The 24,365-nt window shown below is 40.5% G+C and overlaps 1 protein-coding gene across 1 annotated transcript in view; it reads right to left on the bottom strand.

The window, feature by feature from the left end:
* Positions 1-23,129, bottom strand: part of MICOS10 (mitochondrial contact site and cristae organizing system subunit 10) — a 29,253-nt gene extending 6,124 nt beyond the window's left edge. The window contains 1 exon segment of the mRNA XM_069477407.1: positions 23,035-23,129. Coding sequence (XP_069333508.1) covers positions 23,035-23,098 — 64 coding nt within the window. The 5' untranslated portion in view covers positions 23,099-23,129.
* Positions 23,130-24,365: the final 1,236 nt, after the last annotated feature.

Below are 24,365 nucleotides of genomic sequence, written 5' to 3'. Positions count from 1 at the left end.
CAAAATTGCAGTTCAGACCAGCCAAAAGAAAGAGTTATCATGGAATGTGCTCTATGGTGTCAGTTAAATTGGGCTATCTTCAATTCTTAAGGGTGATTTTTTTTTTCATTTCTATATTTTTAAGACACAAAGTAACAAAGACTAGTTTCTTCAGAAAAAAATGATTTTTAATTGCAATGTTTTATTTAAAGTTAGCTATCTCGGTTACTTAAGAGATAAACAATGGTGGAACTGCTGATGAGTTTTACAGATTCAAGTTCTCACATGCTCAATTCTCTTTTAAAAGGCAACATGTTGCTTCAAAGAAAGTCCCACCTGATCAGGGGACACCAACTCTGCAGCTGTTTCCACTAAAGATTGGCACCTCTAGGCCAGGTTTAAACTTCATAACAATAAAACATGAAAGGTTTGTCTTACAATAAAAACAAATCAACATGGAAAAGAGAAGAGTTTTCTCTGCCTTTGGCCACTTTTTTGTTGTTGTTGCATGACAAGCTCTTTAGGAGGAAAAAAGCCAAAGGAAAAAGTACAAAGCATTTTTCACCTTCCCTGGAAGCAAATATTTAACTAAGAATACAGTTTATATAACTTTGCCTCCCCCAACTTAAGCCTGTTCTCAAAAGTCCATGCTCTCTGAAATGACAAATAACCCTAAAGTAAAGAAATGCCTGATCATAGGTATACATCTACCTCATGGCAAAGTCCAATTATGGGGGGGTGGGGGGAGGAAAAACACAACAGAGGAGCCTTATGGAATTGACATTAGGCACAGAGCCCATGTTCTGAAACCATTTCTTCCTTCGGAGAGGAAAAAGAATTGGCACATATTCTCTCAAAAAGAAATTACTCCAAATCAATCTAACCATGCAATTTAATGCATGCTTCGTGCCCAAAAGGACATCATAAAACTGGCTAGTAGATAAACACACATTGTCAGGAAGGAGCAATGCCTTAACAGTTCATCTGACACTATTTTAATAACAGAAGAACAGAGAACTTTCCTCCCACTAACTATATATACAATATTGCCTTATCTTATGCCTCAGTGGATTTTATAACAAATTTAAAAGGGTAACAACCAAGAGAGGTACACTAGTATACACCTTAAGCCAGTGGTCTCCAAGCTTTTTGGCACCAGGAGGTGGAGCTCAGACAGTGATACATGGCCTGGTTCCTCATAGGCCACAGACAGGGAATGGCTTTGGGGACCGTAGATTTAAACCACCTTTTAAGTAAGTAAGCGGTGGGGGGGATAATACATGTTGATGGCCTTTACACTTACAATTCCCAGTTGCTTAATGCAACTTTATTTTCCACTTAGAAATATCTTTGCTCTCAGCATGCCACAGATCATAACACTTTACTTCACCACAAATAATTAGGAAAAAAATAATCACAGAAATTAACCAGTAGGTTATATAATCTTATTGCAGTCTTGGGGTAGAAATGTATTTTGGATGTTAGCCCTAAATGGAACAAGTTGAAGTGATACATGCTCTTGCAGAATCAACTTTGCAAAAGCTGCAACTGCCAATGGACTTTCCATGAAGGAAGAACAACTCATTGTCTGGAGAGGAACAAAAACAATCATATAAAAATTCACTTTTAAATATTTCTATAAAAGATCATAGGGGGCGTGGTGGCTCACACCTGTAATCCTAGCACTCTGGGAGGCTGAGGCAGGAGGATCGCTCCAGGTCAGGAGTTCGAGATCAGCCTGAGCAAGAGTAAGACGCCATCTCTACTAAAAAATAGAAAGAAATTAGCCAGACAACTAAAAATATATAGAAAAAATCAGCCATGCATAATGGCGCATGCCTGTAGTCCCAGCTACTTGGGAGGCTGAGGCAGAAGGATTGCTTGAGCCCAGGAGTTTGAGGTTGCTGTGAGCTAGGCCAACGCCATGGCACTCTAGCCCGGGCAACAGAACCAGACTCAGTCTCAAAAAAGAAAAAAAAAAAAAAAATCATAGGGGAAAAAAGACTATAGACTCATTTTATTTATCAATAACTTATATGAGAATTATTAAGACCTTATTCCAGCTTACATTTAATATTTTTTTTATTTTTTAAACAAGGCTCCTATATTCATAAGCCTAAAGTATAGTTATCAGCGCTAAATTTTAATCTATATCTAAAAATTAGTTAAAATTGCAAAGCAACTTCATTTTACTTTGCATAACTTATATAAAGATGTATGAGCAAAAACTTAAGTACCATACTCAACGGGCATGTTATGAATATGAGAAGCTACAAGAGTTCCCAGTTTTTAAGATTCTAGAAACCTTGTGCCAAACTACTCTTCATTCTTACACCGAAAGAAAGGATAGACCGGGCGCAGTGGCTCACGCCTGTAATCCTAGCACTCTGGGAGGCCGAGGCGGGAGGATCGTTTGAGCTCAGAAGTTCGAGGCCAGCCTGAGCAAGAGCGAGACCCTGTCTCTACTAAAAATAGAAAGAAATTAGCTGGACAACTAAAAATATATGGAAAAAATTAGCCAGGCATGGTGGCGCATGCCTGTAGTCCCAGCTACTCAGGAGGCTGAGGCAGAAGGATCACTTGAGCCCAGGAGTTTGAAGGTTGCTGTGAGCTAGGCTGACGCCATGGCAGTCTAGCCTGGGCAACAGAGTGAGACTCTGTCTCAGAAAAAAAAAAAAAAAAAGAAAGAAAGGATATAACTTTCAAAAAGTGAGGGCTGCACTCTGCTGCTGAGCAGAGAGGCAAGAGCACTGGTGTTGCGGCGAGACAGGCCTGGCCAGGCTGCTGCTCCAGGCCTTACCAGCCAACTCTCTGACCTAAGGTCAATTACTCAACCTGCCCATCGGTAGAGTGAAAATCACCTTGCAGGGTTGCTGTACTAGGAAAATGGAAAGTCTCTAGCAGTGTCTGACAGAGTTGAATAAATGGTAGTAAGTTCTGCCACCTCCTTGATAAAACTCAAAATACGTCCAAAGTGTAATGTAATAGTTGATCCTCTACTAAAATATAATGCACTGGCTTGTGTAGGATCACACTGTGGGTGAGCCACAGCTGAACATCAGAACCTGTTTTTTCCTACTCTTTGCATATATTTCACTGGCATTAGCAATTACTTATATGAATACATCAGGTTTCGATATTTATTTTTTTAAATAGAGGATTCCTTCAGATTTACTGCCGAACTAGACCATTTTGCTTTAAGAGGTAAGATTTTCCTAGAGGTGTCTTGTGTTTAATAAATATGTATGCTTTGAAAGTGGATTAATATTGAATTAACTTATTTATAATGGTCATGCTTTCCTGTTCAATCATGTTTTTATCAACATTATTACAACCATCAAATGCATGTGTTATGACAGAACAAACAAGAATGTGCTTTTATAGAAAAGTACCCTTGGGACTGAGTTTAGTGAGAATTACATTTCCAAGACACATTCCTGATTTATGAAAGATGCTCAGGGCCCAATTAATGAGGGAAAAAAATAGTTTTAAGTTAGCTCCAAATTGTGTTACTTAATCCTTTGAGGCAAAGGGAGATTGTCCCAGGTGTCCATGTGTAAATGCCAAGTCATGTGAATTAACCAAGAAAGTATGCCGGACCAAAGACCCAGAGATGGTAAATTCAGTCTGGGTTAATCAGCTTCCCTAAAGCCAATACTGCTGCAGGGTATATAGGAAAGACTAGGAAGGTGGCTATTTTACAAGACCTTAACCTTGCTCTGGCTATCCAGACTAGACAGAAGCTGGAACATCTGCAGGAATTTCTTGGGTGGACATCAATTACCAGGATTCTGATCAGAACAAGCAAACCAGTCAGCAGAAAGAAGTAAAGACACAGAAGGTAAATGTGGAAGTCATTACCGGTGTGTTCTGCTTCAAAAAAAGCCAAAGTCAAAACAGGGGCCTTTTAAATGAGTGCATATAGCACATGGTTCAACTTTCAGAATTCTGACAGCCATACAACTTTCAAGAATGCATAAAACAAGAAACATGCTGGTAGATATTTTACTGAAATATAATTAATCTGCATGTGGGCAGAGTATGTAGGAAAATGAGAAGCTCTGAAGATAAATTATTGAAGGGAGATGGAAAAAAGATATGAAATTATTAAGTTTAGATAAATAATCAAAGGCTCACATTACATTTATGGGGGAGTGCTTTGGAGGTACTAACATTTACACTGTCAGGCACTGTATTGCCCTATATTTATTATGATCCCATCTTACAGAAGAGGAAACAACAAGAGGGGTTCAGTAACTTACTCAAGTACATATAACTAAAAAAGTAGAATTCGGACCCAAGCTGACTGACTCCAAAGTCATGGCTCTTCCCTGCACAAAGGGATAAACCTCATGGAGAGGTTAGCATAGCAGCAGGGTGACCAGTCTATTGTAACATAGAACAACAAAGTGTTTTTCTGGATCTTAACACTATCCATGGATAATTTACAACTATGTTACTCTCCAGTCCCTCAAGGAAACAACAGAAACACAGATGTTTAGCTTACCAAGAGTGGTAACAAAAACCTGAAATTACTTAGAATAAATGAGAAATAGTCAACAAATCAAGCCAGGAAATACTTTCCTCTGTGCATTGGCTGGAGATAAAATGAATCCAAATGGGCTGAGGCCTATAAACTGTTCAAAAGGGTATTTTCCAGAGTCCTTCTTCCCCTAACATCTCCAATATCTCCAGCTCCTCCTCATTTCTACCAGTAACTGGTTTCATTATACCTATTGTGTTGTTGCCTATTCCTATAATTCAAATTAAAAAATTCAATGAGGCCGGGCGCGGTGGCTCACGCCTGTAATCCTAGCACTCTGGGAGGCCGAGGCGGGAGGATTGCTTGAGGTCAGGAGTTTGAGACCAGCCTGAGCAAGAGTAAGACCCCATCTCTACTAAAAAAAATAGAAAGAAATTAGCTGGACAACTAAAAATATATATATAGAGAAAAAATTAGCCAGGCATGGTGGCTCATGCCTATAGTCCCAGCTACTTGGGAGGCTAAGGCAGAAGGATTGCTTGAGCCCAGGAGTTTGAGGTTGCTGTGAGCGAGGCTGATGCCACGGCACTCTAGCCCAGGCAACAGAGTGAGACTCTGTCTCAAAAAAAAAAAAAAAAAAAAATTCAATGGAGAAATAGCACCAATAATTTATTTTTCTTATACACATTGATTTGATCAACATTTATTAGCATTTATTAAGTAGAAGGCACTGAGGAAAAATTTCTTTACCCTGGGAGAACAGTCAAGTATAGAGTGTTTGTTCTTTGAAAAATGGGAAGTGTTAGACAATGGTTATACTTCAGTTATGAGGTTATGTGGACTTGGGGGTCATGGTTGTGAATACTGTTAGGTGTGTGTCTTCGTCCTTGGGCAAATTATATAACTTCTCTAGGTGTCAGTTTCTCCATGTGGAAAAGAGGAATACTAACAGTGCCTATCCCTGAATAAAGAACAGAGAGGATGAAAGGGCATAATACGTGTAAAACACTTGGAAGAACGGTGACTTGCACACAGTAACTGTGATTTGTCTTCTTCCCCCACAAAAAGCACATCAAGAACAAAGTCCAAATATTTACTGAGCACTAAAGGTCAAGAATATTGGCTTCCACAAGGGTCAGAGATAAATAAGACAGTCTCTTCCCTGGGGACCTTGTGATCAAAAAAGGGATAAGTCAGGTACACAGAAAACTGACCAAAAGCAGAATCTCCGTGCCGTGAGAAGGGACAGTGTTCTGCAGGTCCAGGGAAGGAAGGCAGGAACACATTTATTTGGCTGCAAAGATTCTTTTAAAGTCTGTAAGAAGGTGGCGTTTGCATTGTCTTAAAGGGTAGACTTTTAACAGCCAAAGTTTGCGGGGACAGGAATGCACTTCACCCACTGGCAGCAAAGCAGGGCTGTGCAGGGCAATGGAGAGTGGCCCTGTCTGGCTGAAGCATGAGGCCCATCCAGGAGGATAACTGGAGATAAAGCTAGAAAGGAATCTTGCGCCATTCTGCAAAAGGCACGAGAAGAGGAGCCAAGGAGTCTACGCAGCACTTCATTCAGTAGGCAGTGGGCTTCCCACTACACGATTCAGTAACATGATTGAAGCTATGCTTTAGGAAGATTCATCTGACTAAGGTGGGTAGGATTGCTTGGTATAGAAGAGACATTTTGCTGGCAGAATTTACAAGACTTAACAACTCATTAAGGGTGTCTATGTGTATCTGGGTTGGAGGGGTGCAGTGGGGGAAGGCTGTCAAAGAAAATGCCGAGAACTTCTCCCTGGATAACTATTAGTACAAAACCATTGATGCTATTTATAACAGACATCAAATAACCACTTAATACCAATTCCCTTAATCAATCTAAAACATAAATTTATAAAACCATTTATAAAAACATTGCTTTCTGGAATACCATATGATAATAGTAAAGAAAAGGAAGAGTGTTCACTGAGCACGTTTGCTCCAAGAGTAAATTTTCTCATGTAATCTTCACAGTAAACTCCTTTTATGACCCCCATTTTATAGATGAAGACGCGGAGGCACGGAAAGGTTAAGTAACTCGCCTCGGGTCACCTGGGCCTTCACCACCATGCTATACTGCTCCCAGTGTAGCCTCCTCTCAGATATATGAAACTATTATAATAATTTTAGACTCACTACAGGAAACTAAACACCTTCCAAAATCCATTCAGGTCAATAGTATGTGTGGGCATTTCCTTAATCATACAAACTGAGTGCCAGGCACCATGCTAAGCTCTGGGGAACAATACGTTCCTGCACTAAGTTCACTGTCAATGTCGGAGTCAACGAATACTTATAAACACAAAGTACAACGTACAATGACAGAAACAGCATAGTACATTTCCTGTACTAGAAGCACTGAAGAGGACACCCAAACCATCCTGGAGGGTTAGAGAAGGAAGGGGGAGGCAAGGTAGCAAGAGAAATGGGCTGCAAGGAGCTCTTTGTTGCCAAATCATCAAGTGTGAGGTAGGAGATAAAGCAAGACAGCCTTTTATGCCATCCATACTAAGGGTCAAGGCTTCCATCCTATAAGCAATAGGCAAGCAATAAAGAGAATTAAGCAGGGAAGCAATATATCAGATGTGTACTTTACACAGTGCGCTCTGGCAATGGTGGCGACAGATTTGAAGTAGCCTCCATCAAAGATGAAGACATCAGTTAGGAAGGAGGAAGCCACTGCAGCAGCCCAGGTGGGAGACAAGGTCCAGACTTCAGGCTGTCTCTTCTCTGCTCATCTGACTGAAAATGTCACCTCACATATTAATACTTTGGTCTCTCCTGAACTACCCTCCCTTTATCCTTCCTGTACTTCATGCTAGGCAGAAATGGAAGACATGGTACCAAAGGCAGGCAGTAGAGGTTAAAGCAAGGCTTTGATCAGAACTAGGAACTTCTGAGGAGGGGAAGTGACCGATTGTAATCATAATTCATTGATAAGGGATCCATTGATAAGGGTATAGTGGAAAGCCACATGGACACAGATAAATGAAGATAGAGAAGGGGATCAAATATTTTTAAAGTACACCAACATTTCTGCATTTAAGGTATTGCTGGTGCAAATGATGATTATCCCAAGTCAGCATTTGCAAAGGTGCTAGAAGGACTTCCCTGAATTTCAGAGCCTTCTGTGAGCAAGGAACTTGTTTGCTATTCAAATCTGGCTCTAATAAGGTGCCAAAGACTGTTAAGGTTAGGAAGTAGCACCTAGCTAACTTTATCCTACAGTGGTGATCTGCGGTCTTTCCTAAAGGCTTGACTACTCAACCAAGCCCCATAATAAACCTCTCTAAATCACTGGACTTGCATATATTATAAAACCAAGAATGTAGTTTTCATAAACTGAGTAAAGAAAGAAAGTCTTCTAAAGTAGAAGTTATGCGCTAAAATAAATTTCAAGCTGCAGCTGGAATATGGGGAAAAATAAACTGTGATGTTTCAATGGTCACAGTCAATCTTTTCTGGGAATACATAAGATTAGTAGCATTTATTCTAGTGTCAAGACAAAATACATGATAAGAGTAGTAATTTTTTTTTGCTCTCAATCACAATGGGATATTTATGAGTTCACAAGCTCATGACTGGTCACATACAGTACTATGCTGAAATGGTATTAAAAAATTCCTATACCTAATGGATTTCAATTTAGTCATCTGAAACGATGCCAAGAAACTAGCTTTCTTAGGACTACCTTCCTAGTAAAAAAGTAAATTATGTTGCTTAAATCATTTGCCTCAGTTAATCATTTAAAAATCTATCAAACAGGAATTTTGAGTGGTTTATATGTGCAGGTTCTGACAAACAATCAGAAACATTTGTTCTAACTTGTAAACATTTGTCAAAGTAAGGTAAGCCTACAAATCTGTCAACAATTATGTCAGAGCATTACAATAGTTATAAATTATCCTAAGCAGCCTAATGGCTTTAGGTTGGATAAAGAAAATTGAAGTAAAAGCACTGGATTTCAATTCCTCCCAAGTGCACTGTTAACTATTAATCAAACAGCTTTACTATCCCACCTGAAGATGCTATGAGGTTAAGTATGGAATATCCGATTTCCTTAAGTACTAAGTTTGACAGTTGATATCGCTGGCATTTCACTTTGGCACTTCTTGTTTTGTTTTGCTTTTGTTATGAAGGTACATCCTCATTTTTTCAAACATACAGTTTGGCTTGTGATCATCTTTCAATTTTTTTTAGAGCAATTTTTGCGAAACCGTGGATAAGTAAAAAATTCAATTTATTTTGGAATATGAGTTCCATCATGGAACCAAGGCAGTGCAGATAGCTTGAAGTATCAACGAAGTGTTTGGGAAGGATGTGGCTAATGAACACATAGTATGGTGATGATTTGAGAAGTTCCATTCTGGTAATTTTAATCTTGAAAATGCGCCATGTGGTGACCTGAGACCAAAGTGGATAATGATGAGTTGAAAGCTGTAGTGGAAGCAAATCCATCTCAACCTATGCGTGAATTAGCAGCAAGGTTTGACATTACTATTCCAGCAATATTGGACCACTTGGAATAAATGGGCAAGGTGAAGAAGCTGGATAGATGGATTCCGCGTGAATTAAACGAATATAAGAGAAATTATCTCGAAGCCTGCCTTTCTTTGCTGTCACAACATAAAGGCAAAACATTACTATACCGTATTGTTACATGTGATGAGAAATGGATTTTTTGACAATCACAAACGTTCAGCACAATGGCTGGATAAAGATGAAGTGCAGAAACACAGTCCAAAACCAAATGTTCATCCAAAAAAGCTAATGGTGTCTGTTTGGTGGTCCAGCACTGGTACTGTCCACTACAGCTTCATGAAACCTGGTCAGTCGATGACAGCAGATGTCTACTGCAGCCAACTGGATGCAATAATGAGGATACTTGCGATTAAACAGCCAAGATTGGTCAACAGAGACAGGCCAATCCTCTTGCAAGACCACATACCACAAAAAACAACGCTGCTCAAATTACAGAAGCTGTACTTGGAAATTCTCTGTCATCACCATATTCAACAGACCTTGTACCAACTGACTGACTACCACGTCTTCCAGGCTTTGGACCACTTCTTGCAAGTTAAAATATTAAATTCTCAACAAGCTGTGGAACGTGCCTTTCATAATTTCATCGCCACTCGCTCTCCAGGCTTCCTCACTGCTGGCATAAACAAGCTACCATTAAGATGGCAAAACTGCGTCTATAGTTTAGGCACATACTTTGATTAATTGTACTGCTTGTTTGAGATATAATAAACTAAACTTTTGATTCAAAATCGGACATTTCATATTTAATGACCTAATACATGATTGTAAATAAGCACTTCCACCACACTGCGACCTGCCCGCCTGCCCACCTGAGCGCTCTCCCTGCCCCAATATCCTACTCATCTCTCCATCATCCATTAAGATTGACCCACTGTCTTCCAAGACCATCTTCTCATCTAGAGCCTTATTTAACCAACAAACTCTTCCAACATTTCTTCTAATTTGTACTCAAGTTTATTCTTTATTTCTTATTCCTTTCATGCTATCTAAAGGGCATTTTAAATTAACTTTCTCTACTTTCTATTTTTAAAAGTTAAAAAGACCTAAGAATTATTGGTCATGCTTTCTTTAAAGTCCTTCTAATTATTCTGGATTTTTTTCCTTTTCCTTTTTCATTTCCCAACTTGTTTTCTGTTGCTGAAAGCCTATGTGTATAGGAATGTATGAATATATGACCCTGCACTGTGGCTAGAGAATCAGAAGTTTTGGGGATTCTCATTTGTCGAGCGCAGGGTTTCTCAACCTTGACACTACTGACATTTTGGGCTGGGTAATTCTTCGTTCTAGGGACTGTTCTGTACATGAGATGTTTAACAGCTTCCCTAACCTCTACTTACCAGATGTCAGTAGCACCGCCACTTCCCCAAACCCCAGCATGACAACCAAACACATTTCTAGACGTTGCCAAATGTCTCCAGGAGATAGGGGAGGGAATCACCCCCAGCTGAGAACCACTGGCCTAGGGTTTTACAATTTATAAAATGTTTTCACACCCATTATCTCATCCCCATCCTTGTCTCAGAGGAGCCCCACAAACTCTAGGGCTCTATAGAGCACAGTTTGAAAACTAGTGATTAATGAACTCCCTGTTTGTTACAAACTTAAGTTACATGATTCTAAACAACCATCTCTTAGTTAGGAATAGCCTCTGGTATAATCATAAGGACTGGAATAGGAACCAACCACATTCAGAAGAAATAGTATCTTAAGCCAAGCACCAAATAAAGTTATAGGTCAGCAGTAGAGGGTGTGTGTGTGTGTGTCTGTGTGTATGTGTGCGCGCACCAGCCAAGTGTGTGGGACCCCAAGGGTTGGACAAATCCAGGAGATATAAGCTGGGATTGGAAGACCAGTAAAGTAGCAGTCTCATGGATAAATCTGTCCAATGTCCAGGACCCAGCAAGAAATGAGTTCCAAACAAATCACCCTATATGAATGACCCTAGGGAACAAGTCTCAACTTCTCCAGGGATCAATTTTTTAATCTGTGAAACAAGAGAGGTAAAATAGATTATTGGTTATCAGTTCTTTTTTCTCTGAAATTGATGAAACTTCATTTTCCAAATAAAATCTTACACAGAAAATAGATGTATAAAGCAGATCAAAGTGGAGCTGCTCTATTTGGAGGGTGGGAGGGGGCTGGAGGTTAGAAGTCCACTTGCTCAGCCTCCCCTCACTGTCCTCTCGATATCCCCCCAACCCAGTGCCAACCCCTAGAGTACTCTGGAAGACATTTACAAACCACTGCACCAAACGAATCCCTAAGGTTCCCTCTAGCTCTAAGACTACTATTTTGTGAGTCTATGAATTCACGGAGGTTATTCAACTGCAACTATCCAAGGAAGGCAACAATGGGACATCATATTCACCAAGAGCAAATCCCATTAACTTGTCAGCCAACAAGAAATTTCATTAATGGATACCTACATCATTTCAGTTGGCAAAAGTTTAAAGAAATGTTCACTTTACTAACCTGCTAAATAACAAGACTGGATTTATTTACTTAAAGAACATTCAGGCTAAGTGCAGTGGCTCACAGCTGTAATCACAGCACTTTGACAGGCTGAGCCAGCAGGCTCGCTTTAGGCCAGGAGTTCGAGACCACCCTGGGCAATATAGTGAGACCCCATCTCTACAAAAAAAAAAAAATTAGCCAGGTGTGGTGCTGTGAGCCTGTAGTCCTAGCTACTCAGGAGGCTATGGCAAGAGGATCACTTGAGCCCAGGAGCTCAAGGTTAAAATGAGCCATGATCCCACCACTGCACTCTAACCTTAGTGACAGAATGAGACCCTATCTCTTAAAAAAAAAATTAACTGAAACTATTACATAAAGAAAAGTGTACACTTCAGTGTACCACTCCATGCATCTTCAGAGGCCAATGTTACCAGCAATCAGAGCAAGAAATGGAAGACTACCAGCATCCCTAGAGGCTTGTCTCATGCACCCTTAGCCAAAACTCTCCATCCAAGTATAACCATGTTCTACCTTCTAACAACATAGAGTGGTTTTGCCTGTTTTTAAATTTTAGTATTTTTTCTTTTTTCCCTACCCTCTCCCCCAAAACTTTATTATTAATAAAATGGAATCACATAATAACTACTTTGGCCCAACACTGTTGTGAATAATTGTGGTTTGTTCATTATCATTGCTGTATTCCATTACATTAATATACCACAAATCATTGTACTTACCCATTCTGTTGATGGGCATTTGGGCAGTTTCCAGTTTGGTGCTGTTACGACTAGTGTTCTATGAATATTCTAGTATAAGTCATTTGGCGAACACATGCATGCATTTTTGTTGGGTATATACCTAGGCATGGAATTGCTGGGTCACAGGGGACACACGTGGTCAGCTTTGGTCGATACGGCCAGTTTTCCAAATTGGTTGCACCAATTCATACTCTTACACACCATGTGAATTAAGGTTGCTCTATGTCCTCACCAACAGTTGGTATTTTTCATCTTTTGTGTTCATTTCATTTTTCATTTTTTCATTCACCATGTGTGATGGATGTTTTGGTTTCAAATAATTTTTTGAGGTTTAATTTATACAAAATAAACTGCACCCATTTAAAATGTACAATTCAATGAGTTTTGACAGATGTATGTACCTGTGAAACCACCACCAAAATCAAGAAAGAATATTGCTATCATCCCTGAAAGTTTTCTTAAGCCCTTTGCAGTCCATTCCTCCCTCCATCCTTTGTCCCCAGCAACCACTACCTACTTTCTGTCATTATAGATTGGTCCGTATTTTCTAGAATTTTATATACAAATGGAATCATACACTATTACTCTTTTGTGTTTAGCTTCTTTCACTGAACAAAATGATTCTGAAATGTATCCATGTTGTTGTATGTATCAGTGGTTAGTTCCCTTTTATTACTGATATTCTACTCTAAAGATAGTCCATATTTTATTTATACGTTCACCAGTTAGTGGACACCTGGGTTGGTACCACTTTGTAACTATACAAATAAAGCTATGAACATTCATGTACAAATCTTTGTGTGGACACATGTTTTCATTTCTCTTGAACAAATACCTAGGAGTAGACCGGCTAGATCATATGTTTAACTTTGTAAGAAACTGTAGAACAGTTTTCCAAAGTGGTTCTACCATTTTCATACCCATGAACAGTGTACAGGAGATCCATAGTCCCAGCTGTGCCATATCTTAGTCAATGCTTAGTACTGTCAGTCTTTTTATATTTTAGCTATTCAATGGGTATACAGGGGTATCTCATGATTTCACTTTGCATTTTCCTAATGACAACTGATGTTAAGCATCTTTTCATGTGCTTATCTGCCATTAGCATAACTTCTTTTTTTCCCACATAAAGAGATTTGAGAGAAAGCATAACTTTTTTAGTTACGTCTTTTCAAACATTTTACCCACAGGTTGTCTTCTTATGATTAAATATGAGAGTTTTTATATATTATGGAAACAAGTCCTTATCAGATTTATGTATTGCAAACATTTTCTCCCATTCTGTAGCTTGACTTTTCCTTCTCTCTCTCTCTCTTTTTTTTTTTTTTTTTTTTTTTGAGACAGAGTCTTACTCTGTTATTTGGGCTAAAGTGCCATAGCATCAGCCTAGCTCACAGCAACCGCAAACTCCTGGGCTCAAATAATCCTCCTGCCTCAGCCTCCCGAGTACCTGGGACTATGGGTGCGCACCACAGCGCCCAGCTAATGTTTTCTATTTTTAGTAGAAACAAGGTCTCACTCTTGCTCACGCCATTATCAAACTCCTGAGCTTAAGCGATCCTCCCACCCTGGCCTCCCTGAGTGCTAGGATACAGGCGTGAACACTCAGTCTTTGGCTATTTTGAATTGTTTACATTTTCATATAGATTTTAAAATCAGCTTCCCAATTTCTATAAATTTTTTTGAGCATTATTTTTCTTGCTAGAAAAACAGATAAACCTCCTCACTGAATAGATGGAAAAGTAAAAAAAGGGATAATATATTAGTGTACCAAATATGATGACACATTAACAGGCATTCAATTAACGTTAGCTTTCTCCTTCTCTCTCGGCCTTTAATTAAACAGGATCCAATCTAGCAATGCCCTAACATTTCACTAGTGGGTCAATGGCCACAGTAAAAAATATTACCACACCAAATGACTTTTATAAGTAAATATTTGTATTTTTACTTGGATTCAGTACTGCAATGCACTTGCCAAAGAAAGCAATTCAGCATATTTACCAATAACTGTTTCAAGCCACATTTTAGGAAAGCATAAAACCACAGCCGGAACAAAATGTAAATGTTTTCAAGTTCCTTATAGTGCCTCATTACATTATCCTGTAATACTAACAGAAGATTCTCCTCTAGCAAGATCATAACGTTCCATGATTCATATTGCTGCTGCAAATGGAAAAAGTATTTTTGTTCACATTGTTTAGAAATACGTAAAACAAAATATGGCTAGTAATTCAACAATTAACATGTACTAATTTGAAACTCAAACCAATAAACAATTCAAAACCTTTGAAGTATTTTAGTTTAACCTAATTGATATCATTCCATGAAATGGAGAGGTATCAGTTTGCAAATACAGGCTACCAAAAGGCAATTTTTGGTGAGCCACCAATGTTTTGTGGTAACCCACACTTATCAGATGAACTGACACTTAAAGAAAAACAATAATTTGCTTTCTTTTTCCATGACTTTATTCCTTGGCCACTTTTAGCAAAGTCTTTCTTAAACACTGAAATGAATTTAAATAATTTAACAAGACTCAATTGATTATCAAATGAGTACACAAAATCTGCTGGTTAATTCTAAGGCAGGTCAGCTGCTAAGTCATTTACTGTCCTACTTTCTTAACAAAGAAGGAACTCCGCTAAATCCTTTCTTTTCCTGAAGATGAATGCATGGCAAACCACTAATTTTCATCTCTGTTGACTGAGCTGCATGTAACCAGTGACCTAGTTCAAGACATACCAAAAATTAATAAATTGCAAAATGTTACCTGGGCTCCCCTCCTTCCTCTCCTCTTTGTCAAAAGCAATACGATTCTTAGTCGGCACCTCCCACTCCTGAGCCTCCATTTCAAGTTCTGGAAAGACTACCTCTGTACTAGCACCATTACATCTACTCCTTTCCACTCTTCTGCTCCCATCCTAGTTCCAGCTTCACCTCATCTGATCACCTCATCTTTGACATAATTTTGCAATAATATACTAACCTATCTCCTCCTTGCATTCATTCTAGCCCTCTCTCGTTCATTCTCATTCACTTCAGTAATCTTTCTGAAATCAGAAACTCAACCAAGTCACTCTTTAGCTTAACATTCAATGAATTTCTTCAAATGCTAAGCACAGGGTTGCCACATAACCCAACAATTCCACTACGTGCCCAAAAGAAAACATGTCCACACAAAAACTTGTGCACTAGATCACAGGAGCATTATTCTTAATAGTCAAAAGTGTAACAACCTAAATGTCCATCAACCGATAAGTAAATAAACAAAATGTGCTATAACGATACCACACAATATTAGTTGGTAACAAAAAAGAGTGAAGCACCAATACAGGCTACAACATGGATGAACCCTGAAAACATTAGCTAAGTGAAATAAACCAGACACAAAAGACTACATATGGCATAACTCCATTTACATGAAATGTCCAGAATAGGAAATTCTAGAGACAGAAAGTAGATTAGCGGTTGCTTGGGGTTAGGGTTGGGGTAGGAGTTTGGGAAAGGAGTTTGGGAAAGGAGTTTTGTGTTCGGGGGTTTCCTTTGGGGGAAACTAAAAATATTCTAAAATTAGATTGTGATCACAGTTACACAATTCTATGAATATACTAAAATTGTACACTTTTTAAAAATTTTTGAGGTCTCACTATGTTGCTCAGGCTGATCTAAAACTCCTGGACTCAAAACAATCCTCCCATCTCAGCCTCCCAAGGAGCTGGGACCACAGGTACACATTGCCGAGCCTGGCTGATTTTTTTTAAATTTTTATTTATTATTTATTTATTTTTGAGACAGGGTCTTGTTCTGTCACCCAGGCTAGAGTGCAGTGGCATGATCACAGTTCACTGCAACCTCGAACACCTGGGCTCAAGTGATCCTCTTGCCTCAGCCTCCTGAGTAGCTGGGACTATAGACATAAGCCACCATGTATGGCTTAAAATTGTACACTTTAAATAGGAAATCTTATGGTATGTGAAATATATCTCAATAAAACAGCTTAAAAAAAGGATCAGGCCAGATGTGGTGGCTCACGTCTATAATCTAACACTCTAGGAGGCTAAGATGGGAGGATCACTTGAGGTCAGGAGTTCAAGACCAGACTCAGCAAGAGCAAGACTCCCGTCTCTACTAAAAATAGAAAGAAATTAGTTGGGCAACTAAAAAAAAAAAATTAGCTGGGCATGGTGGTGCACGCCTGTAGTCCCAGCTACTCGGGAGGCCACAGGAGGATCGCTTAAACCCAGGAGTTTGAAGTTGCAGTGAATAATGATGACATCACTGCACTGTAGCCAGGGCAACAGAGGGAGACTCAAAAAAAAAGATCAGCATATCTACATTGTTTCCTGGAAGTTACCTTTAGAGTATGTAACAGATCTATTCCTATGCCCAAGCTCACTTGAAAACATCACAATAAAGTCTGTACTTTTGAGATAAAATATATCTGTAAAATACAGATATATTTTTTAAAAACAAAAAGTAATAGCTTCATCATTGTCTTTAGGATGAAATCCAAACTTCTAAGCACGTAGCAAAAAGACCTTCATTAACTCCCTCCACCCCTTCCACATTTTCTGTCTCATCTGTTGCCCCTCCCCACACGAATCCTCTGACCCCTCTAAGGATAAAACCTCCTTCATGAACAAGTGATAGCTACAAGCATGGGCTCAACTCCCCACCTTGGCAGTTGTGGCCTATGATCCTAGAGAAATGACTATGCCACTGTGAGTTTCCATGTCTTGATTGTAAAAAATGGGGAAAATACCCCACAAGGGTATGGGGATTAAATGAGATAAAACATGCTTAGCACAGCCTGGCACATGGAAAGTACTAAATAAATGGCAGTCATTCTCATTCCCAGAAGGAGCCAAAGTCCCCCTCTCCTCTGGGACCCTGTCTGGACAGCTTCCAAGGCCTGAAATGAAGTCCTCCACCTGGCCCACGTATTAAACGTTTACATACTCTCCAAGATGGGGCTCGAATGTCACTTCCTCCTTTCCACATTTCTCAAGGAACCAAGCCCCTCAAGGGTAAAGTCAGTGCCTATTCATCTTGCACCACCTCCTGCCAAGGCTTACCACAAATTCCTGGCATTAAATTGTTTTGAGAAGTAAACATTAGTGATTACTATGACATATATAAACTGGAATACAGATGGTCAGGCTTCCATATGATCCACAATAGCCCAGATTAGGGTAAATGTGTTAATTATTTTAATGTATGAGCTCTATCTTTCATTTACATTTATCAAGTACAGGCAATGTCCTAACTACAGAGATGATCTCATTTTATCTTTACTTGCAACAACCCTCTAAGGCAAGTACGACCATTTTATAGATAAGGAAACTGAGGCACAGAGAAGTATTTATTGTTACATGTATTTCTAATGAAAAAAATGGGGGAAACAAAAAAGCCTGTGTATGGTACTATAGCCCACTGAACCCAACACGTCCGTGGCTTGCTTTTTTCCTTGCTAGTAAGATCATGAAAAACACAGTTGTGCTTGATACACCTAGCTTGCAAAGCACAACCTTTTTCAGAAAAGTATCACAGCCTTTGGCAAGCCCTTCCCCCACCATGACATCTCCTTCCCCTCCTTTAGAATAAACTAGGATACATGGATTAGTAAGACTAGATATTCCTCCTCTGGTCTCACAGTGGGAGCAAAATGGAGGGAAATGGGATACAGCCAATCTTAAAAGCTTTCCAAGTCACATTAGGAATTCTTAAGACCTCCACAAGGATCCGGAAAGTACTGGAATCAGATTTTCCTCAAAGCGTCTTCCAGCAAACCCACACTCTTGAGGCCTGGCCCCTGTCACAAGACAACATCAACTTGGTCATGAAGTCCACAGCCTGCCAGTGCAAGCCTTAGGCACTCAAGAGTGAGCTGTAACAGGACTCTGAGGGCAATGATAGTGTTTCCATGACCAATATTTACAGGGCTCAGAAATTCCCAAACCACCGGGAAGCAGCCCCTAGAAGTCTTGTAACTGTGCTTTCCTCATCTCCTAAAATCTTATTTTCCTTGGGAAATTGAAAACAGACATACCCTCCCATCCACTCCAGAGTTATAAGCCCAAACTAAGGGCATCAGCTCTGGGGAGACCAGAACTATTAAGCCTCCTGTGTTGGTAAGATACTAGACCTTCTACTCTCATTAACAAGAAATGTGTAACTGAATAAGTGCTTGTGGGTACACACAAGACAAATTACTCAGTACATACAAAGGAAAATAAATGGCACAGCTGTTGAACTGAATGGAGAAAGAAAACCACAGCATTCAATAAATCTGATAAAACTTAAAAATAAATCCATAAAATTAGCAAAAACCATTAATGACGCATTCACATAAAACTAACGGAACATGCCTTTCATAAAATGTAATATTCTTCACTCCTTTTTAATTTCCTGCAATAAGGCTTTGGCACTACCACTTAAACCAACATCACTCTCTACTTGTTTAAATACAAAAGTGTTCTCTGGTTTATGTTTCTTGGTTGAATATTCCCAAACATTTCTAATACTACTTTATTATTAAGATCTACTGACAGTAATTTACATCCACAGATGAAATAAAAAGTTGGTATAAGTCCCAAGAATACAAGGACACATGATCAAACATGTCAACTGGCAGAAATTCACAGGAAATCTACTTTATTTTTCATGCAAATGCTAATTTATTCAGTTAATAAACACACTCGTGAGCAGCAAATATGGGCAGAGAAGTCAACAAAGTTCTTGGCAAGACATGCCATTCATTTAACAATAATTATTGTGTGCCTCCTCTATACCCGGGGTCAGAGTGAACAACATCAACAGTGAATGAAAGCGTCTCCAGTTCTTATGAAGTTTACATTCCAGTAAGGAGGAACAATCACGTAAAGAAACAAACCACAAATTTCAGACGGTGACACATGCTATAAAGAAAAATGAGTGATGTGATAGAGAAAAATAGGACACCAGGAACTTCTTAAATGCTAACAGGGTTATCAGGGAAAAAAAGATAAGTAAACGTCAAACTTTCTAGATGAACTAGGCCATGCATGTGGGTAGCAGTGGCAGGAATAAGAACAGAGGCCAAAGAAAAGGGTAAAAATGTGAAGGGGAGAAAGGAAAAGAAAGGAACAAGGGCTGAAGGAGAGGAAAGGTGAGAAACAGATGTGCAATAAGGGACCATTGTGCCCATCACTCAGTAGTTTCCAAGAACAGGGGGGCATATGGGGTTTGTTTTTTGTTGTTGTTTTTGGATCCATGGGCTTAATTTATCAGGTCAAACCACGTTAGAAATCACTGAGGCTGGGCACAGTGACTTTGGGAGGCCAAAGGGGGAGGATCATTTCAGGCCACGAGTTCTAGGCTGTAGTGCACTACGATCGTGCCACTGCAGTCCAGACTGGGTGACAGAGCAAGACCCTGTCTCCTAAAAAAAAAAAGAAAAAGAAAATCACCTATTCTACCACACTATTTGACACAAAATAAATAGATATTTTAAAACCAGAATGGGTAACAGGGAAAACAGAACTGCTTTTGTTAAGATAGCAATGAGGGGAAGGGTATAAATAAATGTTTCTCTTCCTACAGGACAAAATCATATGAGATATTACTCAAGCCTCAGAGTAAGATCCTTCAAAAACACTTTAAAGCACCACTGCCTAATGTACATGCTTAAGAGCACTATTTATTCAACTGAACAACATCTATGCTAAACACGAGCAATGAAAATGGTCATCTTGCAGTGAGCAGGTGGGAAAAGAATGAAAGCACTCTGGGTATAAGACAGCCAAACACAGAGGAGCTCACAAAAGTTGCTGTCCATTCACCACGGCTTCACTTCGGTTTCTGCCAAGCCAGAGAGTATGAAATTATCAAGATGGAGCCGAAAGCCTGCATGGGCCTGTTCTTCCTGCCTACATCTTCCACCAAACCTCTTCTCTATCTCATGGCAGGCTGCCATCTTCTGTGTCATCTTCATTTTGAAGTATGAGAAGAGCAAGCAGCCTAAGAGGTTTAAAGAGTCCCAGAACCTCACTACCCATAAGGACAGGAAGCAACTCACTATAGAAGGGTTCATCCTCATGGTCTCAAAGACCACTCAGAATAAAGCCTGGTCTCTTACGCCCTTTCTCTAAGCCCATCACTAAAGGGACAATTTCCTCAAAATCTGAGTTCATCTTCTCCCTCAAAATTGAAACCTCCGTCTCAACTTCTCCACTCTCATTTTCAAACTCAACTATGTAAGAAGAAAAGTGGGCCAGGCGGCGGTGGCTCATGCCTATAATCCTAGCACTCTGGGAGGCCAAGGTGGGAGGATCGCTCGAGGTCAGGAGTTCAAGACCAGCCTGAGCAAGAGTGAGACCCCATCTCTACTAAAAATAGAAAGAAATGATCCGGACAGCTAAAAAAATATGTATAGAAAAAAATTAGCCAGGCATGGAGGCACATGCCTGTGGTCCCAGCTACTCGGGAGGCTGAGGCAGAAGGATTGCTTAATCCCAGGAGTTTGAGGTTGCTGTGAGCTTGATGCCACGGCACTCTATTCCGGGCAACAGAGCGAGATTCTGTCTCAAAAAAAAAAAAAAAATCAAGACAGAGGTGTTGAATATACAGAATGCATGTGAAAAAGTCAAAGGCAACTTAAACGTCTTCAAGTTAAAGTAGAATCTCTCTAAGACATTTCACAATTCTGACTCCACCCAAAACAGCCCTCTTTTCTTTAGGGAATAGGGGCGTTGAAATTAGGATGCCTGGGTTCTAACCCCAGCTCCTCCACTTCTGGTTACTTAACCTCTCTGTGCTTCAATTTCCTCCTCTATCAAAGTACAACTTGGCCTGTGCTCAAGTTCTTCCCTCCTCCCAGACTATTCAAGCCCAAGCCATTCTATAAAGGTCAGCTAAGGCCTATTTCCCTTGCAAACTCTTAGTGAATGACCTCAGCCCATCCCTCCACTTACTGGATTTAGAATAGCTTTACAGCAAAAAGAGACTCATTCATTTTTTTCTTTGACCTGTAATCATCCATGACCTTGCCTCATTTAATTATTCCACCTGTGTATGCCCCACCTTCACCAAAGTCCCACACATAAATGACAGACACAGTGGCACAATATTAATATCAACAATTATTGCTACCACCATTAACTGAATACATTATAAGTGCTAGGCACTGTGCTAAAAACCTTGTGTATTTTTCTGTCCTTTAGTTTTCTTAATCATTTTAGGTATTAATAAACTCTCTTTATCCCCATTTCATAGTTGAGAAAGCAACCTTGCCAAAGCCATAAAACTAGCAAGGATAAGGGGGAAGAGTGAGAGGAGACAATTCAAACTCAGCTCTGCTTCCAAAGCCCATTCTTAACTACATCATCATACTGTTTAGTAACTACTCTGGTCATTTAATATCTAGGTGTCAAATCTTCTCTCCTAAATGCAAGCTGTTAACAGTAACAAAAACTGTATTTTTGGGGTCACTTCCAGAATAACCCATTCTTAAAAAGTGACCCATACTCAAGCCTTTACATAAACTAACTCGTTTAATCCTCCCAACAATTCTATGAGATAGCAGTAATTATTACTGCCAATTTACAAATGAGGAAACAGACACAGAAAGGTGAAATAAATAACTTGCCCAAATCACAAGGCTGGTTGGTAAGTGCTGAATTCAGGGGTGGAATGGTAACTGTGACAAATTGTTTCATTTATTCACTCATTCTCAACAATTTTCATTAAGCACTCTCCTAGGGGGTGGGGATACAGTAGTGAATAAACCAGAAAACATCCCTACTTTCATGCAGCTTACAATCTTATTTCTTTCCCAATATTTTCATTTTAGGAAACAATCCTAAATCCTCTTAAATACCCTAAGATTTCCATGCAAAAATATCAAATTTGGATAATAAAAATTAGTATCGAAGAAAGAGTATGGGAGTTGAAGCCAGAAAACCTGGGTTAAATCCCCAACTTTGTCATTTATTGGCAGTGTGACCCTTGGGCAAATCCCTTCCCCTAGTCTCCATTTCATAACTTGTAAAAAGATTATTTATGAAATAATGTACTAAGTTGCACACCCAGCACAATGCAGATGCCCAATGAGTTTCCTCTCTTCTCCTCCCAGTACAGTGACTTCATAATTTGTGTCGTCTCCGAGCACATGTTAAAAGACTACGCGGAGTTACATCAAGGACTGAAAGTGACCAACTTCTTACTCTACAGCGCAATTCTCATTCCAGATCATCACTATGTCTCCAATTTCAGGCCCCAGGCTACTCTAATTCAGATAAATTGGGTGACAAGTCAGGAATGACAGCAATTCACATCACGGCCTGGCAGTGTCTATAAAACGTTCCCCATGACCTTCTTCAGAAGGCACTTTTGTTACAGCTGGGGATTAACGTGGCCTCCTGACCAGGCTCCACGTCCCGTGCCGGGAGATGTGGCACCAGAGAGACTTCTGGGGCTTTGGCACGAGGCTGTGCCCTGATACTGTTCTCCACTTGACGAGCTCTGCAACTCTCCTGCCAACTGCCAACCTGACGACCACCTCCTGGGGGCTGCAACCCCACCCCTCCCAGCATCGGACGGCGGCCCACGCTCCTCCGGCCGGTGCCCCCGGCCCGCCCGCGTAACCTCCAGTCGGGGCTCCCGCAGCTTGCCCCAGCCTGAGGGCAGGAACAGGCCCCGCGGCCTGACCCCCCGTGGGGCTTCCCTTCCGCCCTCCCGACCAGCGGAGCCTGCAGCTGGCTGCTCGGCTCCGGGCCGGGCCTGCCGGGGGCGAAAACCCCTTACCTATCTTCACGACCGCATCCGCCAGGCACCGGTCCCACTTCCTGCCGAGCTCAGACTCCGACATGTTCCCCACCCGCGGCTCCAGCTTTCCTTTCCGCCCGCCCCGCCGCTCCGACTCCCAGCAAGTCTCGCGAGAGCTGGCCGCGGGTCCCAGGCCCAGAAAGTCGGCGCCGGCACTCCTGATATCGCGAGATGATCCGACTACTTCCGTCTCTTCCGGTTTTTTTCAGTTGGTCGTCAAGGTGACGGGTTGCCCAGAGGCCCGGGGTGACCCTGACCTTGGAGCTACGCCTGAGGGTTGCGAGGCTGACAGTTTCCTAGGTGCCATCCAGAGCCAAAAGGCTTTTCCTCCGCACCAACGCTCGACATTGGCCCTGGTAATCCCCAGGGCAAGAGAGGGCACAACACGGTTTATTCATTCATTCACTTCCTCACCTTCACTTTTTCTACTCACTAATTCACTTGTTTCTTGCAGTGAAATTCCCGCCTGCACCACTAAACCAGAAACTGCTCTGGCAAAGGTCACCTGCTGACAAATCAAATAGACGCTTTTTTGACCTCTGTACAGCATTGGACATAATTGTCCCTCTCTCCTGATCCTCCTTGTCTCCTTCTCTATTATTTTGACTCCGCTGACAACAGTCTTTCCTAGTTCTCCTCCTCCTCTGACTCTTCTTTTCTGGTTACCTCCAGAACTGCTTTTTCTCTGCCAGCTGTTTAAAAGAGTTAGTTTGCAAGGTTCCATCAATCCTCCTTTCACTCCACATACTCTCCCTGAGTAATTGCAAGCGCTGCCAAATTGTATCTCCAGAGCAAACATCTACCTCAAGCTTCCTATTCATGTATGTATCTACACACACCCACACACACGCGCACACACACACACACACACACACACAGTGGGCCTTCCTTATCTGCTGGTTCTGCATGCAGGGATTCAACCAACTATGGATCAGAAATATTTTTTTAAAAAATAAAAAATACAGTACAGCCATTTATATAGCATTGCATTAGGTATTATAAGTAAACGAGATGACTTAAAGTATATGGGACCATGTATATAGGTTATATGCAAATACTACACCATTTTATATAAGGGACTTGAGCAACCCAGATTTTGGTAATTGCAGTCCTGGAATCAATCCCTAGGCTATCAAGGGGCAACTGTATATTCATCCTCCTTGCTAATGTCATTGACTTTAGTCTTCCTTCCCTGTTTCTATCCTCCATCCTACCAACAAATATAAATCTGACCGTGTTATTCCCCTGATTAGAAGCTGTCAATAACTCCCATGTCCCTTCAGGAGACCTACTTCTATAACCACCCTTCT

This window comes from Eulemur rufifrons, chromosome 8 (assembly GCF_041146395.1).
Source record: "Eulemur rufifrons isolate Redbay chromosome 8, OSU_ERuf_1, whole genome shotgun sequence".
Classification (NCBI taxonomy): Eukaryota; Metazoa; Chordata; class Mammalia; order Primates; family Lemuridae; genus Eulemur; species Eulemur rufifrons.
This window is presented reverse-complemented; position numbering and strand designations above follow the sequence as displayed.